The following is an 18,334-nucleotide window of genomic DNA, read 5'->3' as shown; positions in this document are numbered from 1 at the left end:
CGGGAAGGCACTGGTCTGGTTCAGCCACAGCCCAGAGTGCTGCTGAGATGGGAGGATGTGTCCATACGCAGGGAATCGGGGTGGGAGGGGGGAGGTGTTGGTTAATTTAAGGGCTGAAGTTGCTGCCCGATTGGACAATGTTTCTCTGGGGAGCACCGGGCAGCTACCTCCCCCTCCTCCAATTCACTACAGCCCATCAGTATGTGCTTCAGGCCCATTTAGGGTGACTATGTCCTGATTTTATAGGGACAGTCCCGATATTTGGGGCTTTATCTTATATAGGTGCCTATTACCCTACCCCCATCCCCATCCCAATTTTTTACACTTGCTGTCTGGTCACCCTAGGCCCATTGAACTGAATTCACACCCATTACACAGTGACCAGTGTGACAGCGACCTTTATCTACCCCGGACAGGGTCCTACTCAGCATTACCTGGGGGCGGGGGCAGCAGCGGGATGGGGATTGCGGGATTCCCACGTCCCCTCAGGGCCATTAACTGCATTATCAGCCTCCCACAGAAAAGGCAGGCCCAGGAGCCCTGTGAATGTGATGGGGCCAGTGAGTGAGGGGAACACCCTGGCATTTCCTACCCTGGCAGAGTCTCTGCCCATGGAGGGGAGTGAAACGGCCACAGGGGGCAGCGTGGAGGCAGGAGTGAGAGCCCTGGGGCCCTGCTGTAGGGACCGCTCTGCGCCACAGCCATGTGAGGGGAGCTGGTCCCAGCGCGATGGAGGGAGGGGTGGATTTGGTAGCTGGGCCAGGGGAAGGGAAGTGAGAGCCCAGCCCCAGGGCTCTGTGAACAGTGGGGCCAGGCTGGGTGAATGGGACCTGCCCAAGGAAAGGAGCCCAGGAAGCTTTTTACCCCTTGCCCTCGTACGCGCTCTACTCTGGCCACACAAACACCTTCTCACCTCTGCCTGGACCCTGCCGCCCCGGCTTCCATCCACCTTCCCGCCCCTCCTCAAACCTTCTCCAGGGAACACTCAGCCCCTCCCTGTGCCCAGGAAAATTTAAACATTTCAGCTTGAGCTCCCCTGGCAGGAGCCATGTCCGTGGGTCTGTCTGTGATGTGCCCGCCACTGACGGAGACTAATGAATAATCAATAATCCTGCCAGCAGCACAAAGGGGTCTGCGAGCTCCCAGCGCAATCTCCTTGTTGGTCTGTACAGTGCCCTCTGCATGTGGTGGGAACCGCAGGCCTACTAGTGATTCCCAAGCAGAGCAAAAGGGGGGAAGAGCCAGAACCCCAGAGAGAGGGTGAGAAAAGGGCCCCATGAATCACAAAGCACAGAATGTGCAGGGAATAAGGAGTGGCAGGAATTCAGCTCCTTTCCCCGTGTGTTACCCAGAGACGGAGCACAATTCTCTCAGATTTAGTCATGATTCAAAGAGATTTGCCAAATAAGACTTGAAAACAATCTGAGCTGTGTGAGCTGTTTCTGACTGACTTGTATCACAAGCTGTAGTTCCCATTTCCTGATTGGATGAGTGTAACCAGGGGTGGCTCTAGATATTTTGCTGCCTCAAGCACAGCAGGCAGGCTCTCTCCGGCGGCTTGCCTGCAGGAGGTCCCCGGTCCCGCAGATTCAGCAGCCCGTCTGCGGGAGGTCCGCCAAAGCCGCGGGACCAGCGGACTCTCCGCAGGCATGCCGCCGAAGGCACCCTGCCTGCCGCCCTTGCGGCGACCGGCAGAGCGCCCCCCATGGCTTGCCACTCCAGGCACACGCTTGGTGTGCTGGTGCCTGGAGCCGCCCCTGAGTGTAACTCTTAGAAATTAGGTTTACAGGCTATGAGCCCATTGGAGGAGGGGGGAGGTAATGGGCTGGGTGCCTGCACCAGGGTCCTGCATCCCAGAGGGCCGAGTGCCCTCTCCTAGCCATGGGAACATGGGAAAGCACCTGGGCCCTTCTGCTCTGGCCTAGGGCCCCTTCTGGTGAGCAAGCTGTGAAACAGGCTAGTTCCTTGCTGGCTCTATTGGTCTCCAGATGCAACAGGTAGCCCTGGAGGGACCAACCTCTTCTGACTCCAGTTTAATTCCTGTTCTAGTGTCCTCAGGGCTCTAGCCTGAACTCAGATGCTGGTAGAGGTGAGCGGGTATGATGTTACACTCCATATTCTTTATGGAAATATGCTTATAATATGAATATGATATAACTGAGATATACTTTATGCAAGATGGGTCTTGCAAGGTAAGAAACTACATTTTGTAAACTGTTTCTTAAGTATATTGAGCTTAGCTTGCATATTTTATTTGCTTGGCTTTGTTCTGTCTGTTATCTCTTATATTCACTTAAAACTCACTTTTTGTAGTTAATAAACTTCTTTCTTGTTTATAATATAACCCTGTTTGTACAATTCACAATTGGGGCGGGGGGGGGAGGCAGTAAGAGGCTGTGCATACCTTCTTCCACATTGAGGGAGGAGGCAGATTTCATAATATCCCTTTGGGTCTGCACTCCAAGGGAGGTGGACACCTGAGTGCTGGGGCAAGTCCCTTAAGCTGAGTCTTCCCAGAACTGATCTCAGTGTCTGTTTCATTCTGCAGTTGGGTGTGGCCCTGTGTGTGTGTGTTCTGGAGGAGGCTCAATAGCCTGGATCAGCAAGACAGATAAAAAGGGTGCCCAGGCTGGCAGAACAGGCAGGCTCAGTGGTATCTCAGCACATCAGGTGGCATTCTAACGGGGGCAACCTGTCACAGCGGGACCAGGCCCTGGAACTTAACCTTAGAAGACAGAAGCAGGGGATTTTCAAAGAGGAGGGTCTCAGCCGCGGTGTTTTGGGGTCAGATCTGAGGGACAGCAAGGCAAAGGGGGGAATTCGGAGGAGAAGTGGTAGCAGCAGCCACGGTGATAGGAGACCAAGGTGGGGATTGTGGCGAATCATTTTATCTCTAGGAGGGCTGGAAATAATTGGATGAGAGGGGTCTGAGACAGCAGGATGTGGGGAAAAGGGCAGAGAGGAGCTCAGTAGGAGGTGAGGAATCTGGCTGTGAATCCCAAGGGCTGCATGGCTGGAATGAGCAATTCCGGCTCCTCTCACAGACAGGTGAGGGACTGAAGAAGCAGATTCCAGATGTGGCTGTAGGTTTTCTTCACCAGAATGAAGTATAAAGAGGAATAAAAGGAGGGGCCGGAAGATGGTTCTGGGAGAGGGACTACCCAGAGTAGAGGGGCCAAAATGTCACCAAAATGGGCCCTGTGTATCAATGAATAACTCCAGTCGCTGAATTCCCTGTGACCAGCGTGTTATCACACAAGAGCCTCACTATGCCCTACCCTCTATTTGGAGAAAGGCATCACCAGCCGTGTGCACATCATTTATACACATCCTAAGAAGGTTCATCGGGCTGATTCTAATTAAAGGAAATTAGCTGTTGCTGGTGATCATTTTCTATAGTGAGGGACTGAAAAGAAATAGGACAATAACTGTGTTTTATTTAAATGTCAAAATTATCTCCCCATCGATTTATATAATCCAGATCCTGTTTTTCAAACACACACACACGCAGACCCACCGGGACACCATGTTGCCAATCCCAAATGCAGAGAATTACTTTAGAACTGCTCTCTTATTGCTCTTGAAATTTCTTCATTAGGTAGAACAACCAGCAATTCATTAATTTCCCCTTGAGTTTACTGCACTCTGATGGGGTCTTAACCAAATGTTGCAACCGTGAGAGGGCACTTTAGGGCTCGGACTGAACTCCCTGAGCTGAATGCCCATCTCTCTCCAAGTCGCTGGCAGCTACAGGGGCTACCAGATCTGTAACTGTGAGCCATCCACAGCTGGGCAAATGCTGGCTTAGCTTCTTCTCTGGGTGTTGGCTACGGCTGCAGCTCCTCTTTGTAATGACGAGCTGTGCTCAGCTAGTGCAGCGAGTTCTCCAGTCTCAGCACTCTCACCATCGCTTGCTGAATCACACACTCAATCCCTTGGTTCCCATCCCCCTGTGCTCAAACACAGGCTCTTCCCTGCCCATCACCCATCTCTCCTAGTCCCTTCATACTGGATTGCCTCAGGTCCCTGGGCATCTTTGTGAATAAAAGGTATGAAAGGTTCCTCAGATACCAGTCCATAGGACACAGGCTGGGGAACCAGGTAAGATGAGGTAGAAGATTTCAGCTGAGACAGAGATGGATGGCAGCAGGGTGGAGGGGCTGATCAGGGATTCTTTGCTAAACCAGGCAGAGCCAGAGGAGGGCTGAGCAGATGGGAGCTGACTGCTGTCTCCTAACACCAGAGACGGGAAACCAGTCACTGAAAAGTCAAACGGTGACAACATTTGTGAAATCAGCAAATATATTAACTGTTCAAAACTTTAGTTAATGCAGAGCTAAGGTTGCCCAGCACTGCCTTGTGCCCTTCCACAATGTGGAGAGTGGCTAAACTTACACCTCTAAAAACTAAGAAATGAAGGTAAATGTCATTCCCACAATGCAACCTTAACTCTGCCCCCTTAGAGCTGGCAACAGCCACTGAGAATGGTTCAGTAACTGTGTTGCCATAGTAAGTAGACACGAAGGACTAAGAAAATGTCCCATTGCTTGTGTTGTGCATGCACTCGTCTACCTTCACTGTGAGAGGCATAGCTGTATTGAATGGTGAAGAGATTAGCTGGAGCGGGTTGGCAGAGCTGTCACTGTGATAGGAGAAGAGGTGCAGGTGTACTTTAAAAGGATCAATTATGCTTCATTGCAGTGCTGAATTCTGTAGGCTGTGTCAGTAGAAATGCACAAGGGAATGTAGCCCTGGAGACTGCCAGCAATCTGCTGGCATATGTCATGAGGTCTCCAGGGCTTACTGCAGGGTCAGTGAAAGCCCTGTCTCAAGGAATCCTCAGGGCAGGGGTGAAGGCATGGGAACATTTTGAAATTCTGGGGTGGTTTGTGGGGAGTACGCTCAGTTTTTGAGTATAAGTGGCAGCTGCTCACTATGCCTGACCTACACCAGAGTCTTCCCTTATCAAGAGAAGGTGGCAGACTTTGTCCTACACTGCTCATCAGTGCTCTGTTCCTGAAGTGTTCTGTAGCATCTGTAAAGGTAGAGAGCTAATGTGTGTTACTGGTACACTGGGACTTCACTCAAAGAGGGCAGAGTTAAGGTTATGTTGTGGGGGTAGCATGTACATTAAAGTTATATTTCCTGCTTTCCATGGGGGTTAAGTTGGCACAGGGTTTCAGAGCTATCTGAATAGTAAAAGCAGCTCCTTATTGGGGGAGCTGTATCTGAGGAACCCCTAGACCAAATGAACACAACCTCATATCACTAGCTCTGCCCTCGGCCCAGATGAGGCACAGCAATTTTCAAGACAATCCAAGTCCACAGTTTAGATTTTAGAGCACACAGAAAAACTGGCAGTTAAAAAGGAAGCTAGTCTCAACTTTAGCTGAAGAGGTGCAACTGCTTCAGTATAATTCACTTCAGCCAGCCCTAGTCAGGGCATTTATTCACTTTCTCCCCAATGGGTTATCAGATGTCTACTGTGGGTTGATCTCCGACTGAAGCTTTTCCCACACTTGAGGCACGTATAGGGTCTCTCCCCAGTGTGAACTTTTCGGTGCCTGGTAAGGTTTGAGCGCCGACTGAAGCTTTCTCCACAGTCCAGGCAGTTATAAGGTTTCTCTCCTGTGTGAATTCTCTGATGCCTACTAAGACCTGACCTATCATGGAAGTTCTCCCCGCACTCGAGGCAGTGATAAGGTTTAGGTCTCTCTCCAGTGTGGATTCTCTCATGTCTAAGAAAGGCTGACCAGTTACAGAGGGTTTCCCCACACTGAGAGCATATGAAAGTTTTTGCTTCCGTGTGGATTCTTTGGTGGCCAATAAGGTGTGGTCTCTCACTGAAGCTTTTCCCGCAGTCAGGGCACTTATAGGGTTTTTCTTCCATGTGGATTCGCTGATGTATTTTCAGGGTTGGGTTGTCAATAAAGCTTTTCCCACACTGAAGACATTTATGAGGTCTTTCTCCTGTGTGGGTTCTGCGATGTATAATAAGGTGTAAATTCCGACTGAAGCTTTTCCCACACTCGGTGCATGTGTTTTTTCCCTCCCCTTTGGAGAATCTCTGGTGCATCATGTTTTTACTAAAATTCTTCAAACCACCTTCACATTGAGTGGATTTACCTACTTTCTTCCCTGACTGGTTTCTCTGCTGTCTCTCTGGCCTGTGCTGACACCCACCAGCTTTTCCATGCTCTGGACTCCAGGACACAATCCCTTCAGATTTTCCCAATAATGTAACATGAGTTTCAACTTGTTCAGGATTTTCCTGCTGAGGATTCTCTTCCACATTCTCACTCATCATCCCCTCACCTGCTGGGACAGAGAGAGAATCCAAACATGAGTCATTCCCTGCACTGGAGGGGGAAAGGAGAGAAACAAACCAAAATAGCATTGGAGAAACTGAAAAATCAGGAACAGAATCCTCCTCAAATCCTTTCCCCAGGGAGAGAGAGAAGGGGACGAATCTGGACACCATATCCCATCTGAACTATCAGACTAGGGAGGTCAGGGGAGAGAGAGCTACTGCCAAGCGTCTAGAGTTCTACCAACGTGATATATGCCATCATGTGCCAGCAATGCCCCTCTGCCATGTACATTGGCCAAACCGGACAGTCTCTACGCAAAAGAATAAATGGACACAAATCTGACATCAGGAATCATAACATTCAAAAACCAGTGGGAGAACACTTCAACCTCTCTAACCACTCAGTGACAGACTAGAAGGTGGCAATTTTGCAACAAAAAAACTTCAAAAACAGACTCCAAAGAGAGACTGAACTCAAATTAATATGCAAATTAGATCCAATTAACTCAGGCTTAAACAGAGACTGGGAATAGTTGGGTCATTACACTAATTGAATCTATTTCCCTATGTTAAGTTCTCCTCACACCTTCTATGGGTCATCTTAATTATCACTTCAAAAGTTTTTTTCTCCTGCTGATGATAGCTCATCTCAATTGATTAGACTCTTCCTGTTGGTATGCATACTTCCACCTTTTCATGTTCTCTGTATGTATAAATATCTCCTGTCTGTGTGTTCCATTCTATGCATCCGAAGAAGTGAGCTGTAGCTCACGAAAGCTCATGCTGAAATAAATTTGTTAGTCTCTAAGGTGCCACAAGTACTCCTGTTCTTTTTGCGGATACAGACTAACACGGCTGCTACTCTGAAACCTAGAGTTCTAGGAACTCTGACCTGGCTAACATGAAGCAGACCGTGGGGGACTTTAGAAGTAGGGTTGCCAACTTTCTAATTACGGAAAACCCAACACCTTTGCCCCATCCCCTTCCCCGAGGCCCCACCCTGAGGCCCCACCCCTGCTCACTCCATCTCCCCTCCCTCGGTCGCTCGCTGTCCGCCACATTTGCTCATTTTCACTGAAAGGACCAAGCAGGCACCAGGAGAAGGCCAGGAGCTGCAACAGTTTGAATGTGGGAGATGGAATGTGTGATTCAAATACCCTTCACCTCACCAGGGAGAGATTTTAAACACTACTGAAAAATTAAAAACTTTTTAAACTTCTTCTGAAGTGTAAAGAAGATACAAACAAAATTAAACAAAAACAGTTTTAATGAGAGTGGCAACTGAAACTACTTACATTTATACTTCTGTTCTTTTCTTGCTGCCACCACAAGCTCTTTAGCTGCTTCTGTCTTCAAAAATCCAGCAAACTCAGCACATGTCATTTTATAGTTGAAATGCACGAATAGCTCAGCTTTCACCAGGTCCACTTGGAGCTCATTCCTTTCATCAGTCCACAAGTTCTTCATAACACTGAAAACGCGTTCCACAAATGCGTTGCTGGGTGGTATAGCAAGCACATGCTGCACAATTTTAAGTAAGTTCGGGGCTTCCCAGTGCTTAAAGAATTCTACCCATACCTCAGAGACACTGATTCGATGATGGTGCTCTTGTTGCTCCTGAAACAATGTCAATTCAGCATCATTTGTCAAACTCTTTAGGGTTGGTAGCACATCATTCAGCATAGACATTTCTGTAAATAGTTCATCGCCGTCCACTTGAATGCCCAAGTTTGTAGTCAAAGCACACAGTTTGTCTAGTTCAAGAGGTCTGTCCAGATTGAGTGGCGCACACAACATATAGAAAGAGTTTTCGCTGAAATCAAACCACTTTTCCAGGTACTGTAGCATGCGTGTGTAAACCTGTTGGGCATCTCCAACAAATTTATTCTGCTTGTTAGGCGGCAGTTTCTTCAAGAACTGTGTCACCTTGTATCCATAGAACCCTTGCTCTTGTCGAATCTGAATCTCTCTTCTCAGCTTGTTGAATATAGCATACAGTTCAGTTACCTGAATGTAATCGCTTTCAAGAACCTTTATGGTGTTGTTAAATTGGCTCATAATATTGTGCACAAAGTAGATGTACAGGTCTGGAAGTGTAATAATATCATCATTGGATACTGTGTCCTCCTGCTCAGAAAGAAAGGCCCATATTGCGCAGCTCACTGTTTCCTCTCCTTTGCTCACAAAGTAAGACTTGAGTGCAGGCCAATTCTTCAGTAACCTGTCAACGGCAGTGAAAAGGGTCAAAAAACGTGTAGGTACATGGCATAAGATTTCTGAATATTCTGTCTCCATGAAGTCAAGGAACTCTTTAAGTTCACTAATATTCTTTGCACAGGACGAGAATTCACTGAAAACCTTGATGACCAAGTTCTCTACATCATAAGAGAGCATTTTCAAGCCATGTTTCACCGTATTGTGTATTATGTGAGTGCTGCAATGCCCTGGCACAAGATTTGGTAAATCTAACATTTGTTTTAGGTGCACCAAAACAGACTTGTGTTTTCCAAAATTGACAGATGCGTTGTCTGCTCCATATGCCACAATTTTATTATGTATCAGACCGGCATTTTGAAGACAACTTCGTAAGTTGTTTGCGATTGCCTCTGATGTCTCATCTGCATCCTCCAAAAAGTCTATGATACATGTGCAGCTTCCCTTATCTTTATTAAAGTAGCGGATGGCAACTGGGAATAATTTTGTGTTCCCTTTATTAGAAGCATCTGTCACTATTGAGAACGATGTTGATCCAATGTCTTGCACAGCCAGTTTCAATGAATAGGGTGCTAATACATTCTCAATCAAAGCCTTCGCTTTTCTCCTTCCACAGTGAATTCTGGATGCAATATTGGAATCAGTGAAAATGGAGGGGTACAGCTTATTTCCACAATCTTGAGAATGGTAGCCGTGGTGGTGTTTAACTCCATGATATGTTAAAAGCAATTCAGCCATGCATATGTGTTGTTCTTCATAGGTATCAGCATTTACGAAGAATTTATCGATTGTACTGGACAAACTTTGAATCTTTTTCTTTTCCGGTTCTGCCATTTCACCTCACACTAGTGTGACTGCAGCACAGTTTAGCCAATAGATAAAACAGTGTCGACTGTGGATGTCACAACACTAACTACACAGCTGACTGTTGATGCCTGCTGGCTAGGCTCTTAACTCTTTAAAGGCCAGTTGCTCCCCACTGCCTGTGGTTGTGCACTGAAAAAGTTATTCAAAGATTCAATCAAATATATTTTTGACAGATATATTATGCGAATTTCAGGTTTTATTTGTTACAGGATGCCAGGAAACAATAGAAAATTATGGTAACCAGACTTTTGGTGTCCGGTCAATACTTCTGACTGCACAGGTCCTCTTAAAATTGGCCATATTAATTATATTATATTATAGTTTTCTGTTTTCAGTGGAGCTAAAGTTAACATGGATGTTACACAAGCTGGTCAAAACACCTAATTCTGCAAGGACATCTCTATATTTGCATCAATTCAATTAGCACCACCCTAGGAACAGCACAAACTGCTGCAACTAGCACATCAAACATAAAACCGCATGCTTACAGTTTTCATGGTTAGTACAGTTTTATTAAGCCATGGCAAAATGATGTGAAAGCTATAAGATAACGTCATTTACATTTGATACCAGCTACTTTCAAGATTAACAAAACAAGGAAGTAACGTTGATATATTAAGTTAACTGTATTAAGATAATATATTCGGAATTTTGTTTTAATCTTTAAGACAATAAAAAACCCACCCAGAAGAGAGCAGGGCATAGTTTAAAAATATCAGACTGCCATATAGCTGTAAGATGAGGATTTTCAATGGTCCTCATCAGGTCCTGATGTTTACATTGTCACATCATCTCAAAATAGCACCATATTGGTCATGGGCAGTTAAAACTGGGTGCTATTTTTATGGGTGCCAAGTGATCTTGAGACGTGTGACCATACCAAAAACGGTGGTTCACTTGCACAATCTAGCATGAGGGCAGCCCTTAATTTATAGGATTTTGGACCCTCTACAAGAATAGTGCTTATTGCTAAATGTTGTACAGAAGAGGACACAATCTAACTGGAGAAAATGCACAAATATCCAAGTAACTAAAAAAAAGTCCCATTTTTGTACAAGAATCCATGTTTTAAAGGTCTTATATACATACAGATAAAGGAAAACAATAGTACCTGTAAATTTGGTTATAAATGGCCCTGGGTAGATTTCAGCAGCATCAAACTGCATTCTGCTAGCTAATTATCATTACTATTAAACATCCACCTTAGTGCAAAATCCAGCTTAGGTGCTTTAGGGCTCAGACTAATCAAGAAGCAAGATTAACCAGTGATGCAGGTCCTCAGTTCCATAACTCAGTTGATACAAAGCTGCTACTCATTGCTTTTTTACCACAAAAGTAATTTATATTGGAAAAAATAAAAGGATACTATTCTCTGATCTGAAATATTGGCGTAATTACACTTTTATTACGTGGGGATCAGTCACAAATCTCACTGTATACCCATTCCAGTACAAAAAACCTAGCTGTGTAGAGGACAGAGAATTAGACTAAATCCAATGATATATCTTCTAGGTTGTACCTTTTAGAAAAGTGCTACATGGTTCCACATTAACTGCTCAACATATCGAAGTAATGTTGTAAACATTATTTATTTGTATTACAGTAGCACTTACACTAAACTGTGCTAAGCAATGTACCCATCTATAACATACAGTCCCTACCCCAAAGATCTTACAGTCTATATATTAGACAAAAGGTGGAACTCACAAACAGACAGGGAGAGCAACAGTAGTGCAAGCTTCTCCATGTTGCCCTAACCAATGTGCCTCAACTGTGCAGTGGAGCCTCCCAGCCATGAGAGATCTTGTTGTTCTTGATTCACACGTCTCTCTCTTCGCTGGGAGTGCCAGTTTAACAAGAACATGGGACTGAACCTAGGCCTGATGCTGCAAACTCTTGTTCACCTCAATATTCTTAGCCCCATTCGGTTCCATATTTACTGGCCCGCAACCTCAGCTTGACCTGGTGGGATTTTCAAAATGTCTAACTTCATCTTTAGTTACCTAATCTTAATGAAGTCTTGATCTTTTTATATATCTCCTACGATATTCTCCAAGTATACTTGCGCTAAGCAGGCCTTGCAATCATATGCAACCTCATAGTACTTGATAGTTTAAAAAGGGTGATGAGTTTTTAAGTGTCAATGCTGACTGTACTGAAGGGCTTGATTCTCCCCTCACAATGGTATTACATTGTTATAATGCTGCTCGGCCAGATCCTCAGCTACTGTACATTAGCATACCTCAAAACAAAACCACCAAAAAGCAGAGCTCCACTGATTTACATCAGTTGAGGATCTGCTCCATTGGTTTCGATGGAGCAACTCTGGATTTATACCAGTGGAAATGAGAGGAGAAGCAGCTCATAAATATCAATTACTAATGACTTATCAAACAAAAAAGTTTGTGAGCTTATAAGACAATATTTTTCATAATATGAAGAATCTATACAAATAGTACAGTTGCTTTCTTTGTGTGTGAAAGACTGGGACTCTAGTATGGATGCAACAACAACTTCTGAAGTAGATTGTAATGGTTTTTCAAATCAGAAAAGCAGAACACAAAGAAATTAGAAATTCTTAACATATTGCAAGTTCATATAAATCCTAGTTCTGTCACAATATGTACTTCAGCCAGGTTGCTATTAAAGACGATGTATATTTTCTTAATCGTGCATAATTGTACATTCAAGTACTCTTTCAGTACTAAAAACAGCTTTTTGAACATTTTACTTACATTTGCTGTCTCAAATTTAGAAGTAGAAACCCAAATCCTGAATGATTCAGCCTGAATAATTCTGTTCTTTGAGCTGGACTTCTCCACTCTGTAACTACGTTTCTTTGTCTGAGCTACTACTGTGATGGGTGACAAAGTACATGAATGCTAAATTAGTGCACTTCTATCATAGATCATAGAATCATAGAATCTCAGGGTTGGAAGGGACCTCAGGAGGTCATCTAGTCCAACCCCCTGCTCAAAGCAGGACCAAACCCAACTAAATCATCCCAGCCAGGGCTTTGTCAAGCCTGACCTTAAAAACTTCTAAGGAAGGAGATTCCACTACCTCCCTAGGTAACCCATTCCAGTGCTTCACCACCCTACTAGTGAAAAAGTTTTTCCTAATATCCAACCTAAACCTCCCCCTCTGCAACTTGAGACCATTACTCCTTGTTCTGTCATCTGCTACCACTGAGAACAGTCTAGATCCATCCTCTTTGGAACCCCCTTTCAGGTAGTTGAAAGCAGCTATCAAATCCCCCCTCATTCTTCTCTTCTGCAGACTAAACAATCCCAGTTCCCTCAGCCTCTCCTCATAAGTCATGTGCTCCAGCCCCCTAATCATTTTTGTTGCCCTCCGCTGGACTCTCTCCAATTTATCCACATCCTTCTTGTAGTGTGGGGCCCAAAACTGGACACAGTACTCCAAATGAGGCCTCACCAGTGCTGAGTAGAGGGGGATGATCACATCCCTTGATCTGCTGGAAATGCCCCTACTTATACAACCCAAAATGCCATTAGCCTTCTTGGCAACAAGGGCACACTGTTGACTCATATTCAGCTTTTCGTCCACCGTAACCCCTAGGTCCTTTTCTGCAGAACTGCTACCCATCATCATCTGGCTGTGATTTTTACTGTGTAATATCACTTGTAAATACATGTGGCATTTTCAGCAATGGTGGGAGATTTCAAAATCCTTGATTGGTCTTAAAGTTTGGATGTGTTTCTTTAATTATAACTAAAGGGAAATCTCAGTTAAGAATCTCAGATACTGTGGTGACTAGAGAAAACAGAGCCCTTAATAGTTAAGGAGGGAACATCTGGGAACTAGTGAACTTGCTTTTCATTCCAGCAACTACAGGATCTTCATTAATAGCTTGTGTATTGTAGTTCATTTTGCAAGTTTTACAGCTTTAACAAACAGGTTTGACACTTACTTAATTCTCATCCCCAACCTCTAGCTTGCTCCCCAGCCCACCACAGAGGGTGAGTGAGAGGGGTTAAACACAGTGTGGGTGGCAAGGGGCAGCCCCTAGAATCACTATAGGCCCCAGCCCCAGGCAGGGCCAGACCACGGTACCAGGCCTGGGATTGACAGGAGCCAGGTGTCCGAGGCCAAAAGGGCCCTCTGGTGAGTTGGGAGGAGACTGAGGCACACGGCACCAACAGGATGCGGAGCCCTATGGGGGAGGTGGCACAGAAGGGCCCCGGGAGGGCCAGTCTCATCCTCCTCCCCTCCAGCAGCCCCATTTCCAGAGCCCCTTGCAGCGCTCAGATACAGGGATACCTTGAATGCCTGGGTGACAGCGATGGGGAGACAGAGCGTGGGGGGTCGCAGCTTAAGCCCAGCCACAGAAGCATGTGCAGGAGAATAGGGCAGCAGCAGGAGAGGTGTGCGCCACGACCCCTCAATAGATGCCTCCAGCTCCTGAGTCATGCTACATAACCCTGCCCTGACCTGGCCAATGGGAGCTAGCAAGGGGTGGGGGCTGCGTGCGGAGCCCCCCAACCACCCCTCCGCCTGGGAGCTGGACATGCCTGCCACTTCCCGGGAGCCGTGTGGAGCCGGGCAAGGGGCCTGCCCGCCCGCCAACCAGACTTTTAACAGTGGTCAGCAGTGCTGACCAGAGCCGCCCATGTCCCTTTTCGACCCAGGGGTTTTCACCCCATTCCAACCAAGAAACCATGACAGGCTTGGAAATCCTGCTCAGGGGAAAGAGAACAAGCAAGATCCGGTGAATTTGTGGAATATTTCTCACAAAGCATGTTCCATGATTTAAAACCTGAGCCCGTTTTAAAGCAGTAAAATCCTAAAAACACACGTATCAGTATGTCTTCGTCAGTAACAGTTTCTTTCCAAAATACAGACAAATTCCTGCAGTTCAAAAGGTTTATGTATGGAGTGGAGGTGGGGGAATCTGAGAGGATGTTATGTAAACATTTGAAAATTAGTAGGAAAGGGGGCAAGTTATGAGATTTTTGTTTAATCAAACTTTGACAATCAGATTGAAAACGGCAAAATCTAAGGAGATTTGATATTAATAGTTGGTAACTAGAGAAACAAGTGAGAGGATTTTACACCATTATTCAATAACTAGGGAGAAAAAAGAGGTGACTAAAGGGGAATTCAGATCACTATTCAGAATCCGAGGGGATGTTAAATAAATAATAGTTAAGATGGTAAGAAAATCGCAGGCTGCAACTTTGTTGCAGAAACCACAACTTTTAGCACACACAACACATCTGAGTGATGTTGCAACCTCGTGCACCAGGTTGTAACATCCATCCACTCAGATCTGTCCCACAGCCTGGGAGCAGCTCCTGAGAAAGTGCCATCTCCAGACCTGATGTGCTCTACCCGACCTATCCATGGCTCCACTGTTATATCATTGTTCATAAATGCAAAGTAATGCACATTGGAAAACATGATCCCAACTATACATATACAATGATGGTGTTTAAATTAGCTGTTACCACTGAAGAAAGAGATCTTGGCATCACTGTGGATAGTTCTCTGAAAACATCCACTCAATGTGCAGTAGGAGTCAAAAAAGTGAACAGAATGTTGAGAATTAGTAAAAGCAACAAAGAATCCTGTGGCACCTTATAGACTAACAGACGTTTTGCAGCATGAGCTTTCGTGGGTGAATACCCACTTCTTCAGATGCAAGTCTTGCATCTGAAGAAGTGGGTATTCACCCACGAAAGCTCATGCTGCAAAACGTCTGTTAGTCTATAAGGTGCCACAGGATTCTTTGTTGCTTTTACAGATCCAGACTAACACGGCTACCCCTCTGATACTTGAGAATTAGTAAGAAAGCAATAGATAATAAGACAGAAAATATCATATTGCTTCTATATAAATCGACGGTACGCTCACATTTTGAACACTGCGTGCAGATATGGTCACCCCATCTCAAAAATGATATATTGGAATTTGAAAAGGTTCAGAAATGGGAAACAAAAATTATTAGGGGTATGGATCAGCTGCCATATGAGGAGAGATTAATAAGACTGGGATTTTTCAGCTTGGAAAAGAGACAACTAAGGGGGGGATATGATAGAGGTCTATAAAATCATGACTGGAGTGGAGAAAGATAATAAAGAAGTGTTATTTACTCCTTCTCATAACATAAAAAGTAGGGATCGCCAAATGAAATTAATAGGCAGCAGGTTTAAAATAAACAAAAGGAAGTATTTTTTCACACAACATACAGTCAACCTGTGGAACTCCTTGCCAGAGGATGTTGTGAAGGCCAAGACTATAACAGGGTTCAAAAAAGAACTAGATAAATTCATGGAGGATAGGTCCATCAATGGCTATTAGTTAAAATGGGTACAGATGGTGTCCCTAGCCTCTGTTTGCCAGAACCTGGGAATGGACAACAGGAAATGGATCACTTGATGATTGCCTGTTCTGTTCATTCCCTCTGGGGCACCTGGCATTGGCCACTGTTGGAAGACAGGATACTGGGCTAGATGGACCTTTGGTCTGAACCAGTCTGATTGTTCTTATGTACCCGAGGAACGGAGCTGTGGACCAGGGTCCTTCCCCTGAAGCTTCAGGTGATATTTAGGCCCCCTGAGCCCAGACCACTGACCACCAGAAACTGAATGGGAGGAAACTCCCAGCTATGATGTTTACTACATATGAAGCAAACCAGTCAGTTTTAATGTATGTAAAGGGACAGGGGAAGTTGATTAGTGGGGATAGTAACTCAGAGCAACACTTTCCAAAACAAGGGGGAAATTGCTGCAGATTAAAAGTGTAGGAAACCCACCATAATCTGAGATTTTTATATTTTGAGTATTATTAGTGAGAAAATATTTTTCTCTAAGAATGCATGCTTTATATATGTATTAATACTACTTTATTCTGCTGCTACTAAGGTCTGATCTATAATACAGACTGGCATCATATAACTACGTCACTCAGGGATGTGAAAAATCCACACACCCTGAGCGACCACGTTATACAAACCTAGCTCCTAGAGTAGACAGAAAGTAGAGAGCATCTCCCATAGATTCATAGACTCTAGGACTGGAAGGGACCTCGAGAGGTCATCGAGGCCAGTCCCCTGCCCTCATGGCAGGACCAAATACTGTCTAGACCATCCCAGATAGACATTTATCTAACCTACTCTTAAATATCTCCAGAGATGGAAATTCCACAACCTCCCTAGGCAATTTATTCCAGTGTTTAACCACCCTGACAATTAGGAACTTTTTCCTAATGTCCAACCTAAATCTCTCTTGCTGCAGTTTAAGCCCATTGCTTCTTGTTCTATCATTAGAGGCTAAGGTGAACAAGTTTTCTCCCTCCTCCTGATGACACCCTTTTAGATACCTGAAAACTGCTATCATGTCCCCTCTCAGTCTTCTCTTTTCCAAACTAAACAAACCCAATTCTTTCAGCCTTCCTCCATAGGTCATGTTCTCTAGACCTTTAAGATAGATAGATAGATATAGCTACTGCATCTCCCTGAAGCGAATTAACTATGTGGACAGGAGTGCTATCACCTATCAGCATAGAGCCTCTTTACATTAAAGTGCTGCATCAGTGCAGCTGTGCCAATGCAGTGTTTTAAGTGTAAACCTGCCCTGAGATTTTGTAAATTATTTAATGACTATTTAGAAATGGACTGATTGCATTAAAATTCATTTTCTCTAAGAATGCAGGTTAGGACTCTGAACACCTGTTTGCTAGACTTGATTTAGAATTGCACTAAATGTACAGAAATCATATTTTTTCTCTAAAATGAGGAAAAGGCATAAACGCTATATTTATTCCTTTAATTGTAATGCTTCCAATAAGGATACATTAGGTGGAGAAGGGACTTGAATGAGGGCTCCTCTATATCTCAGGTGAGCACTCTGACCACTGGGCTAAATGATGGGCTTAATGCTGCCTCTTCCTTGCTAAAATGGCATAATCACCCAAGGCCAAGAAAGGGTTTGCAGCTGAGAATCCCAAGAAGTGGGAGATGCCTCCCTACAGTCTGGATTTAGGAACCTCTTTCCAAGAGCAGAGCAGGGCCCTACAGCATTTTTAAAAATAGGACTTAGGCTCCTTTGAAAAATTGTACCCTCCAGCCTGGGGCCACAAAGGTATTTCAGCATCCACTGAAATCAGTGGAAAATAGGAGCCTAAATACCTTTGTAGCTCGGGGCTTGGGTGATTTTTCCCAACATCTCACCCTGTCTGAAGCAGAGCACAGAACTGAACACCCCTCTCCCAAATTCCAGGTTAGTGCCCTAACCTGACCCCATGCAATTCAGTTCCCAGGACACACAAGGCAGTTTAACCAGAGACTGCAGAGAATTCAGCCACGGGGGTCCGCATAAACCTCCCCCTCTGCAGACAGGTTTATCCAGGACGCCTCATTCCACCTGGAAGGTGATGGCAAAGTTTCGCTTACCTTTGCTCTACGCTGTGCCCCCTGAAATGGGGGGTCCCCCCAGCTCTTTGGGGAGGGGAAGGTCTATCCTCCCGGTCAGGGTGCCCTGGGCAGGTTGGGGGGTCTCTGAACTAGGAGACTGTCTTGTTGGGAAACAGCAGGGATGTTGCTCCCTCGATATCAACCTCTCCCTTGTGCAGCCGGGGCGCTGGAGCCCCAGCAACTGGGGGCTTTTGCAAGGGACCCCGTGGAGCGAGCGGCCCGCAGGCAGCAGACTGAGCACGGCAGTGAACGCGATTCACTTCCTGCTGAGGGACCCGTTTCCCTGTGGCACAGACTCCGCACGTGGTTCGCTTTGCAGGTTTCTCCGGTTAAGGGGCAGCAGAGAGAACTGGAGCCAGGCCGGGTCGCGGGTCTGTGCCCTCGGGAGTGGGGGGCGTTAGCTGATGGGCGCAGCAGGGTCCGGTTCTCGCTCAGAGACGTGAGGAAGAGGCTGAAGGCAAAATCAGGGATGAATGAGGGGGAAGGAGTCAGGATTAAGCTCGGGG

At 45.5% G+C, this 18,334-nt stretch overlaps 2 protein-coding genes across 2 annotated transcripts in view; both read right to left on the bottom strand.

The window, feature by feature from the left end:
• Nucleotides 1-18,127, bottom strand: part of LOC123346785 (zinc finger protein 850-like) — a 48,370-nt gene extending 30,243 nt beyond the window's left edge. Inside the window, exon 1 of the mRNA XM_044984246.1 lies at nucleotides 17,808-18,127. The gene's annotated coding sequence lies outside the window, so the exon portion shown is untranslated. The remainder of the gene's footprint in view (nucleotides 1-17,807) is intronic.
• On the bottom strand, nucleotides 3,418-12,240 carry LOC123344805. Its single transcript, XM_044981276.1, has 3 exons — nucleotides 12,127-12,240; nucleotides 7,606-9,520; nucleotides 3,418-6,315 (listed from the first exon to the last, which is right to left on the bottom strand). Exons 2-3 carry the CDS (start codon nucleotides 9,356-9,358, stop codon nucleotides 5,447-5,449), a joined length of 2,622 nt encoding a protein of 873 aa, XP_044837211.1. The 5' UTR covers nucleotides 9,359-9,520; nucleotides 12,127-12,240; the 3' UTR covers nucleotides 3,418-5,446.
• Nucleotides 18,128-18,334: the final 207 nt, after the last annotated feature.

Source organism: Mauremys mutica, chromosome 12 (assembly GCF_020497125.1).
Source record: "Mauremys mutica isolate MM-2020 ecotype Southern chromosome 12, ASM2049712v1, whole genome shotgun sequence".
Classification (NCBI taxonomy): Eukaryota; Metazoa; Chordata; order Testudines; family Geoemydidae; genus Mauremys; species Mauremys mutica.
Note: the sequence above shows the minus strand (reverse complement) of the source record. Positions and strands in the feature narration are given on the sequence as shown.

Coding starts and splice junctions, on each gene's coding strand:
- LOC123344805 (XM_044981276.1), bottom strand. CDS start 9,358: ATGGCAGAACCGGAAAAGAAAAAGATTCAAAGTTTGTCCAGTACAATC. Junction 6,316..7,605: donor AAAAGAACAGAAGTATAAAT/GTAAGTAGTTTC, acceptor CTGTCCCAGCAG/GTGAGGGGATGATGAGTGAG.